The sequence below is a fragment of the Eubalaena glacialis genome, chromosome 18 (genome assembly GCF_028564815.1).
Source record: "Eubalaena glacialis isolate mEubGla1 chromosome 18, mEubGla1.1.hap2.+ XY, whole genome shotgun sequence".
Lineage (NCBI taxonomy): Eukaryota > Metazoa > Chordata > Mammalia > Artiodactyla > Balaenidae > Eubalaena > Eubalaena glacialis.
The window spans coordinates 64394804-64405912 of record NC_083733.1 but is presented as its reverse complement, the minus strand read 5'-3'; the positions used below and the strand labels follow the sequence as shown (position 1 = coordinate 64405912).

Sequence of the window (11109 nt, the reverse complement as noted above, 5' to 3'; positions counted from 1 at the left end):
AAACATTGGGCTGTGGTAGAAACAGGGTCAGAAGATGTCCTGGAAACAAGTGACAAAATTACTCCAAAGAGGAGGAAGTGATCTATTTTACTGAATGCCACAGATTATGTCAAATAACACGAAGACTGGCATCTACGCATTTGATTATATTGCATTTTTACATCCAGATGCCGCCTTCTTTCACTCTGAGTTCTCTTTTTCTGTCCGTGAAGTTCAAGTGCACACTCGGAACTCCCTCTTTCCTGACTTCCTATCTGTTTTCGTATCTACACCGCACTAACTCAGTCCTGATCGTATATTTTATTGTATTGTTTTACTGGTTGGTATGAGGCTTTTTCCATATAGAGGAAATGGTCTGTATCTTATTCTTCCTTACTTAGCGTAACCACAGAATAATTCACTGATAGTATCACTTGCATCCATTTATCACATATTTCATGAAAGCAGGTTTGGTGGTCCCCCACCCCGCCCCTGGGTGCATGGCTTGCCAGATCTTAGGTCCCCAACCAAGGATTGAACCCGCTCCCTGGGCAGTGAAAGCGTGGAGTCCTAACCACTCGACCACCAGGGAATCCCCAAAACAGGTTTGGTTTGGTTGCATTTTGGTTTTAATTTTGTTTTTCATCAGGGATGTGTGTGAACTATGTGGGAGCCTTTTCCAACTACAGGCTCTGTCTCTTGAGATTCAGCTTCTGGTTTGCTAGGTGTGGGGAGTGACCGGAGCTTATGAGGTATTTGAAAGGCTTGCCAGGCAATTCTGCTTTGATCCCTGTCATTGAAGAACCACCACTCTAATGTGCTCTGAGGGAGATGCAGATGAAATAAAAGACAAGTGTAAAAATCTCTGTTGGAAAGGGTTGACGTAGGTGCATAAAATTCTAAAATTTTTAGCATTTGATTATGAGGTATAGACAAGGATTGATTTACAAAATCAGAGAAAACTGAGCTTTGATAAAGTGTTACTGAGAGGATAAAGTGTGCTTCTTTTTGAAAGCATAATAAAATAATTTCTGCAAGAAAGAGAGCTGGGTTTTAAGTAAAAATGTTGACAGAAGGCCTTGTAGGTCAGTAATAATGTAGAAAGAAGACTTTGGAGATGGAAATGAGGAAAGCAGTGTGGGAGATTCTTAATAGATTGGCCTGTAGGAGACTGTCTGCAAGGAAATGGCTGATTACTCTGGGTTTTATGTTAATAATTGGCTTAGAAAGTGTGATTTTGGTTTTGTCTTGTCTTTTTTGGCTAGTTCTAGAGAGTCTTTCTTGATAGCTGGTGGTAACATTGTAACAATGGGAAAATATAGCTTGGAGTTCTAGGATGAATGGAAGGTAAGGATGATGAATGTTTTCTTCGTCCTGGATGGGAATGATTCTTCAGAATCTCTTCATTGGTGGGTGACAGAGATGATGTAGGAACAGAGATCAAGGAAGAATCTGGCATTAGTGGAAAGTAGAAAATTTGGAGATGAGTATATTAAATATATTATAATGGCAAATACAAGATATGATGGTCTATACCTGTGCTGTCCAGTGTGTTGGCCACTGGCCACATGTGGGCTACTTAAATTTAACATTTAATTAAACTTAAATTTAATTAACATTCAGTAAAATTACAAATTTATTTCTGCAGTCAACTCTAGCCACATTCAAGTGCTCAATAGCCATACATGGCTAGTGGCTACCATATTGGAAAACACAGATATAGAATATTTCCATCACTGCAGAAATTTTTATGGGGCAGCTCTGTATACAGTTACAATATGATTGAAGAAGGTGGTATTTCCACCAGTCAGTATATGGGATGTGGGTAGATGGCCCAAGGACTTATTTTTAAATTTCAAATGGTTATATGTGTGTCTGGATATATTAGATCATGTGAGGTTGTATCATACCTAATAGAAAGTTGGAGTATTAACTACAATATTACTATTAAATAGGTGATTGGTGTCTTAGAAAAGTTTCATTTGGTGTGTAGTCGGAATGAGAGGGGAACGACTTAGTAACAAGGCGATTATTGAATATTTTACCTCAGTACTCTTGGAATCAGACTCTGTAGATCCTATATTCTGATTTTCCAGTTGTAACCCTTTGTTACTAAAACCCATGTTGCTTATTTGTTTGATCAGCATAGATATGGTTTGATGTCTCTGGATGGACTTTTCATGTTCTCTGCTTATTCCTCTCCCCAAACTCTAAAACTTGGAATGCTCTTGTCCTGCACCCTCCCCTTTCTCTACTCGTTCTTCTTAAATTATCTCATCTAGTTTCATGCAGTCCAGATATTTAAATAATATTTGTATACTCATGACTTAAAATTATTATCTTAAGTCTAAAACTTTCTCCACACTCATAGATCCAGCCAGGTATATCATATTTTCTCTTGAGTGTGTATTAGTCATCTCAAACCTGATGTGTATCTCAAAATGGAGCACTTGATTTCCCACAGATGCCAAACCTATGTCTTTATTCTTCCTCATCTTATTAAATGGCACCAGCTCCTAAACAGATGCTTCAGCCGCATCTTGAGGCCCTGTCCTTGATTCTTCCCTTTTCTACCTCCAGAGCTCATTGTGATGGTGAGTCCTAGCTTTCCTTCCTCTATACTTATCTTTTCCTCTTCCATCATGCATACTTTGTTTTTGTACATTTTTTCATCTCCTTGGTAGTCATCCATGCTGAGGCTACTATTATCTCTTGCTGGAACTCTACCGTAGCCTCCTGTGTGTTTTCTCAACAATTTCATTTCTCCAATTCATTCTCCCTATGAGTCATGTGACCTTTTGGAAATATCAATTCAAAACCTGTTGTACTTCTGTCAAAAATGTTTTGGTCGCTTCCTGCTATTGTTCTTAGCATAAAATCCAATTTTTAACAGTTTACAAGATCTATATGCTCTCAATTCTACCAACCTTTCCAAACTTATCTATTTCTACTTCCCTCAAGCTCAGGATAGTCCAAGTATGCCAGCCTCCCTTATGTTTCTCTATCATGCCTAAGTTTTTTTTGCCTTTGGGTTTTTGCATTGCCTGTTTCCTCTTGGAATAGTCTTCATGTAGTTATTTGCATAACATTGCTCATTCTAGTCCTGTGATGTCAGCTTAACTTTTTTTTCTCTCGAGGATGACTACTTTGTCTAAGATTGACCTTCCACTACTCTATCACCTCCTTCGTACCATTTTTCATGTTCTGTAATTTTCTTACTACTTTGATTACCTCTTGATTCTTGCTCTCTTTCTCTCTTGTTACTAGAATGACAGCTCCATGGAGACAGACTATATTAGTCAAACTGCAGTAACATACTAATTCTAATATTCTAATATATTATTCTAATATTCTAGTATATTCCCAAACACCAACCCATTCAATGTTTGTTGGATGGATGGATCCATCCCTTCCATCTTCTTTTTTTGTATTCCAATCACAGTGTGGTTCTATTTCTACTTCTGTCCCCATTTTGCGAGGTTCTATTTGGAAAGCAGCCCACATTATATTTATTCATTGTAGACTGCCCATCATTGTTTCTAAAATAGCTGTTTTTCCTTTTACTGTTTTATAATATTGTCTCTTTTTAAAAAATATTTATTTCTGTATTTATTTGGTTGCGCCAGGTCTTAGATGCAACAGGCGGGCTCCTTAGTTGCAGCTCACCAGCTCCTTAGTTGCAGCATGCAATATTGTCATTTTTCACAGAGCATAGGATACATTTCCATAGCGGACATTTCTCTTAGACTGGGATCTTATAAGAGCTAGCCCAAACCATGGCATTTTTGTACCTTTTTTTACCCCCTAAAATTATCATGGATGTTTTCATTGTTCTTTTTCCTAGAAGAAATATGGGAGATTGACCCTATGCAATGGCACCCAGAAAACCAAAACGGGATTAAAACTTTGGAAAGATGTCAGCAAAGTTATGCACTTGGAAATAATTTCGATTTATGCAAAAGTCTTGTTCCTTTAACACAAAGATACAATAATTTTGGCCCACATTGTAAAAGTTTGAAATCACATTTAGGTTTTGTTATTGAGAATAGAAGATATGCAGGAAAGGATTCTGATGAGTTCAGTGGATATGGGAAATCATCTCTCTACCTCCAGCATAATAGAACTCTTACCAGAATTAAATACCATGGCTGTGTGAAACCCAGTAGCACTAAATCACAGCTCAATGACCATCAAAAAATTTATCCAGGAAAGAAACCACACACATGCAGTGAGTGCGGGAAAGCCTTCTCCAGGAAAGCACAGCTCATTAGACATCAGAGAACTGAAAGAGGAGAGAAACCCCATGGATGCAATGAATGTGGGAAAACATTCATGAGGAAGATTCAGCTCACTGAACATCAGAGAACTCATACAGGAGAGAAACCCCATGAATGTAATGAATGTGGGAAAGCCTTTTCCAGGAAGTCACAGCTCATGGTCCATCAGCGGACTCATACAGGAGAGAAACCCTACGGATGCAGTGAATGTGGAAAAGCCTTCAGCCGGAAGTGCCGGCTCAACAGACATCAGCGCTCTCATACTGGAGAGAAATTATATGGTTGCAGTGTGTGTGGGAAAGCCTTTTCCCAGAAGGCATACCTCATTGCACATCAGAGACTTCACACAGGAGAGAAGCCTTACGAATGCAGCGAATGTGGAAGAACGTTCTTTTTTAACTCAGACCTCACCAAGCATCAGAGAATTCATACGGGAGAGAAACCATATGAATGCAGTGATTGTGAAAAAGCCTTCAGAAGCAAGTCAAAGCTCATTCAGCACCAGCGGACTCACACCGGAGAGAGACCATATGCCTGCAGTGAATGTGGCAAAGCCTTTGCCCACATGTCAGTCCTCATCAAACATAAGAAAACTCATACAAGAGAGAAAGCTCTGGATTCCCCAAAGCTGGAGAAACCTTCCTCAGTGAGTCATATCTCTTTATTCATGAGTGAACTCGTACAGGAGCAAAACCCTATGAACGCAGTGCCTGTGGAAATGTCTTTTTCGGGAACCCAGCCCTTATTAAACATCAGCGAGTTCCTAGGGGGCAGAAATGTAGTGATTGTGGACCAGCCTTTTCCAAGAAGTCAAGCCTCAGTAGAAAATCGGGAATTTACACAGGGACTAAGCCTTGCAAATGCAGTGAATGCGACAACCCCTTCAGTAATAAATTATGTCTTATATGTTACAGATATTGTGTAGGAAAAAAAAAATCCTCGGATACCTGAGATGGGAAAGAAGCCTTGAGCAAGAATCCTCCCCACATTCATTATGTGTCAGAGCTTGCTTAGGACAGAAATGCTGTGGATGGGGTGGTTGGAGAACACTTCTGTGAGAAGTTAGACTTAGTAAATATCAGCGAGATCACATTGGGCAGAAATGCAGCTCTTGTGGGGAAGCCTTTTCCTAGAGGTGATATTGCAGTTGATATCAAAGAATTCCCACAGGACCAAAACCTTAGAGTATGATGGTTTTTAATGATAAATTGTACCTTATCACTTGTCAGAGGAGCATAGAAAGACAACTCTAGAGGCACTGAAGGTGGAAGACGTGTTTAGTAAAACGTGGAAGCACTCATAGAGAAGAAAAATCCCCCAAAGGCAATAAAAAATGGAAATTCTATCACCAAACTAAGTCATGTATCACAGTTTTACCTTGGAAAGTGGGAAAGACTTTTGTAAATAAAGGAAATCTTCTTGGACACCAGGAATTGCATTGTGCAGTGAAAACCTAAGAATATAATGAATGTAGAAGGACAGCTATATTAGTTTCTTATGGCTGCTGTAACCAGTTTTCACAAACTCAGCGTCTCATAACAGCACAATTTATTATCCTGGAGCTCTGAAGTCCAGAATGCATCTCTGGGCCAAAAGCAAGGTTGTTCGCAGGGTTGCATTTCTTCTTGGAGGCTCTAGAGGAGAATCTGTTTCTTTGCTTTTCCAGCTTCTAGAAGCTGCCCAAATTCCATGGCTTGTGGCCCCTTTCCTTCCTCAGAGCCAGCAATGACTGGTCAACTCTTTCATCCCTCCAACACTCATTTTTCTGTCTCCTCCTTCCACGTTTAAGGACCCTTGTGATTACATTGGGCCCACCCAGATAATCCAGGATAATCTCCTATCTTAAAGTCAGCTAATTAGCAGCTTTAAGTCCATCTGCTACTTTGTGTCCCCTTTGCCTTATAATATAACATGTTCACAGGTCCTAGACATAAGGATGTAGACATCTTTGGGAGGCCATCATTCTGCCTACCAGAGGCCACCCTTTGGCACCCAGTGATTCATGTCTATCCCTCATGCAAATGGATTCATCCTATCCCAGCATCTCCAGATATCTCAGCCCGTTACAGGACCAACTCAGAGTCCAAAACCTAACCTAAAACTGATCAGCTCAGGAGTGCCAAATCTCATCTTCTAAATCTAGTGTTGATAGGCTCTGGGTACAATCCATTCTGAGGTTTCTCTCTGTGAACCTTTAAAATTCTAGAAACAATTTATATGGTCCTAAAATAACTTAATTCCATATTCTACCTTAATTCCCCTTTACCATGCAATGTAACATATTTACAGATTCTAGGAATTAGGACATGAACATCTTTGGGATTTGCCATTATTTTGCCTACCACAAAAACATTAGATTTCAGAGAATTTACACTTTGATAAATTCCTACCTAGCCCTTAAGTAAATTTGGAAAAGCATGTTTCCAGAGAAATAATTATCTAAAGTAATTATGATATAAGTACATTAACATTTTTTCTTTAATCAGAGAATCTTACACTGATTGTTAGATGTGAACACCGTGGAATGCTCTTGAAATGTATAAATCAAATTCTCAGCACTGGGAAAGAACTCTTAAATGTCCTAAAGGAATATGAGATTTATGCTGCTAGAAATAGTACCAAACATACGTTTGTATCTATTCTGAAATTGCACAAATTAATACATCCACATATATCATAATGAACCTAAATCCTGACCAGTATTTTTCACAGCCAACTCCAACAACTCCTTTTTCTTCAACAGTATGATGTATATATCGTCCCACCTTAAATAACAAGAAAAGACAAAATATGTGAACGGACTTTTTCAGATGTTGGATAATAGGGAGCTCAGAACAGCTATCTCTGAGAGAAAGAAAACAAATGAAGTAAGCCTTATGATTGCCCCCAGCCTACTGCCTGGAGAGAGTTTCCATTCTGCAGCATAAGGAGGAGGAGCCCCAAAAGATCTCAGTCTCCTTGAATTGAGACAGAGTTTAGAGTTAGTAGAATTCAGTGTGGCTGAAATCAATCCATGGGGCAGATGACAGGAGAGGAGAGAGCTGTGCCCAGAGAGTGGGAGAGTTCCAGAGTTCTAGCAGTCCTACAAGAGATACTGTGAAAGCTATAATATTTATATATACTAAAGGCACTTGGTAATTATGAATTTAGTCATAATCTAATGAGTCGAAATCATTTGTTTTAAACTAAATACCATATTCAGTTCATTCTAGTCCTTTTTGAGTTCATTCATAGGCCAGGCTAATTGCCAATAATGAGATTAGGAGCAGGGCTATGGTGAGTATTGTTTTTAGATTATTTGAGTAGCTCAGGGGAGGGGCAGTAGGAGGGCAATTTCTAGGTCAGAGTTCTAGAGTTCCTCCACAAGTTTTTAAGTTGTAATCAGCACATATATATGAGGAAACTCCCTAGGCTGGAGAAAGAACCACTGGAAATGAACAAGCAGAACCATCCTTGGAGCTTGCACAAAGTTGGAAATAATTTGTGTTTCCACCAACTGAAATGGAAACACCTCCTTAACATTTGGAGACTCAGAGTGGAACTTCAGAAGAGCATTGTCTCAGTGGGTGGCTCAAATTGGATCTAGAGTAAAGGCTCCTCTGAACTCTCCTACCAAAGCATAATGCAAACCACTAAAAAAATAAACTGTTTCTAAGTAATTTACTGCTTCTCAGGACAAAGCCCAATAGTATTCAAAAGGAATAGGAAGCAGTCCATCAACCAGTAATGTAAAATTCACAAAGTCTGAAATCTAATTAGAACCTACCCCAGTATGCCAAGAAGCAGGAAAATAGCACCCATAAACATGAAGGAAAGTCGATAGAAAGAGACCCAGAAAAACCAAAAAAAAAAGGAAAAAAATTTGAAACGAAACAACAAAAATTTTTAAACCAATAAAAAATGAAAAAATAGAAATTTAAAAAGAGGAAAAAAGTATAAATAAGAAACAAATAAATGAGACCCAGAAATGACACGGGTGATAGAATTAGCAGAAAATGATGTTAAAACAGCTATTATAAATACTACATATGCTCAAGAAGGTTGTGTTGAGTGGATTATAGAAATTATAATTTACTGTGGGATTCTGCACGTCTTTTGGTAGTGAATTCTCTCAGATTTTGTTTATTTTAAAATGTCTTTATTTCACACTCATTTTTAAATAATATTTTCCCTGGAGATAGAATTCTAAATTGACAATGCTTCTCCTCTATCATTTAAAAAGTGTGAATCTAGTATCTTCTCGCCTCCCAGAATTGTTTCTGGTTAGAAGTCAACAATCATTCATATTACTCTTTCCTTGTATCTAATGTGTCTTTTTTTTCTCTGGCTGTTTTCAAGATTTACTTTTTGTCTTTGGTTTTCAGCACTTTCACTGTGATGTGTGTAAATGTGCTTTGTCATTAAAAAATAGAAACCAAGTTGTCCTTGTAATGCCTTTAGGAATTGTAGTGTTGATTAGTTTTTCATCACTTTGTTTTAATTTGTCTTCTCTCTTTTTTCTTAATCAGTCTTGCTATGGATGTACCAAATTTAGTAACCTTGTATAGCATTTTAAGTTTTTTTCTTCTACTTAAGGTTCAATTTGGTTTTTTTCCCCCTAGCCTTGTAAAGTGAGAATTAGATTATTGATTTTACACCTTTCTCTTTTTTCTAATACAAGCAATTAAAGTGATAAACTTTGCCTACAACCACTGGTAGGCTACCTTTATGTTACATAAGATCTTACCAGTATAACTGACAAGCACACACAGAATGATGTTTTTAAAGTGGACCATGGTTGTGAGAATTGGTAAAGATCTGTCATGCCCGCTAATAACCCAATATTGTCAATATTTCCCTTCCTAGTTAGTGCTTTTTGCATCTTGTTTATGAAATCTTTGCATATCTCGTGATAGTCATGTAAATTTTCCCCTAGAAATTTAAATATTTTACTATTTATATTTAGACCTGTGATCCATTTTGAATTTATTTTTCCCTGTGTGTGAGGCATGGGATGAAAGTTCCTTCTTTTTCTCTCCATATTGTTATCCAGTTGAACTAGTACAGTTTATTGAAAAGACCGTTCTTTTTCCCCACTGAATTATGTTGGCATTGTGTCATAAACTGGATGGTAGTGTATACTGAATCTTTTTTCCAGGATCTTTGTATTTTGTTCCATTGTTGTATTTACTATCCTTGTACTAATAATACAACACTGTCTAATTACAGTAGGTTTTTACTAAAATAAGTCCCTGAAATCTGATAGGGTTATGCCCTCCAGTTTTTTTCTTCTTCAAGGTCGCCCTGGCTATTCAAGTCTTTTGTACATCCATTTAAATTTTAGAACTCACCTCCATTATTTCTCACCCTCTCTTTCATATACTTTATCTCTTTGCATTCTTTATTCGAGTATACTGATTCTTCAGCCGTATCTATATGGCTATTAGTTTGTTAATTGGTCTCTAATTTTAGTTTTAGTATCCGGTTGATTCTTGTTATTCACTGTACTTACATTGTGTAAAATCACTGTGAACACTGAATTAGCAAATATTGAACCATTTCTCCTAGGGGGATTATGGACTAGGTTTCTGCGAGCCGCTGGTTACATTTGCGTCAGTCAATCAGTGGATAACCTTGTTTTATGTGTGTTTCTGCTTAAAGACACCTTATTTAATATGTATCATTCATTTATTAACATTAAACTCACTATAACTCTTGCCTGAACAAAGCTTATCTAACATATATTTGCTCCATAAGGTACATCACTGCCTTCTTGCACTTAAAAACACTAGACAGTACTTGAGCACTGTGCTTGGGGGCCATTTTAAACAACAAAATTACCAAAAAAAAAAGTATAAAAATGTGAAAAACGTGACACTAAGTAGACCACGAAAAGGACACTTGTTTACAATAGCAGAGCTGAAATAAGAAGGCAGAACATCATTTTGTTCAGACTTAGCTGGGAACATACACATTGGGCAACTCAAATTATTCATTGCTCAAACTATTCTGTGCATGTCTGCAAATGTTCATGAAAGTGCTGTGATTATTGATTTTGAGTTAGAAAGAAATTTTAGCAGGTAGGTGAATTCACAATAAATCCACGAATAATGAGGATCGACTGTACTTTATTTTTAAATTTTTCTGCTGGTTTATACACATCTAAATGGTCATTTTAATAATATCTTATTCCTTCCCCATATTTTAGATATCTTATTTCTCAATATATTAAAGTTTTATATTAAACATTCATAATATTCTGAGCTGATAATTCCTGCATGTGTAGTCATTTCATATCTGATTCTATTGTTTGTTCTATCTGTTGAAAAGTGTTCAGGATAAAAGCTCCTTGAGGACAGAGTTTTGCTGTGTTTATATGAGCACTTAGTTCTTCTCCACCTTTTAAATATATGTTAAAAATATTTTACAGAGATTACTGTTTTAGGGATATTTTACCTGCAGGATATAGTGAATATGCCTTTCAAAAACTTCTGATTTACTGGATTAGTTAATAATTAAGTGTTCAATTGCAAGATAGATAAAATAGCATTTTACTTCTTTCCATAATGACTAGTGAGAACTATGACACAGAGATATAGCCTTTGTAACTTATGATGAAAACAGCCAGAACATATACCTGTAGGTCTTTTTCTCATCAGTAATCGTCACCACACATTGGAAGAAGAATGTATGATAATTACAGGAATTAGTATCATTTGAGGATATTTCTGTGGACTTTACCTGGGAGGAGTGATAGCCACTAGGTTCTGCTCAGAAGAACCTGTACCAGGATGTGTTGTTGGAGAATTCTAGTAACCTGTGACACTAGTTAAAGATGATTGCCCTATCATTCGGAGCACACAGCCAATAATAG

General features: G+C 37.3%; 1 protein-coding gene across 1 annotated transcript in view; it reads left to right on the top strand.

Annotated features, from left to right (window-relative positions):
* Positions 1–5728, top strand: part of LOC133078660 (zinc finger protein 577-like) — a 43370-nt gene extending 37642 nt beyond the window's left edge. Inside the window, exon 6 of the mRNA XM_061173798.1 lies at positions 3824–5728. Coding sequence (XP_061029781.1) covers positions 3824–5181 — 1358 coding nt within the window. The 3' untranslated portion in view covers positions 5182–5728. The remainder of the gene's footprint in view (positions 1–3823) is intronic.
* The last annotated feature ends 5381 nt before the right edge of the window (positions 5729–11109 follow it).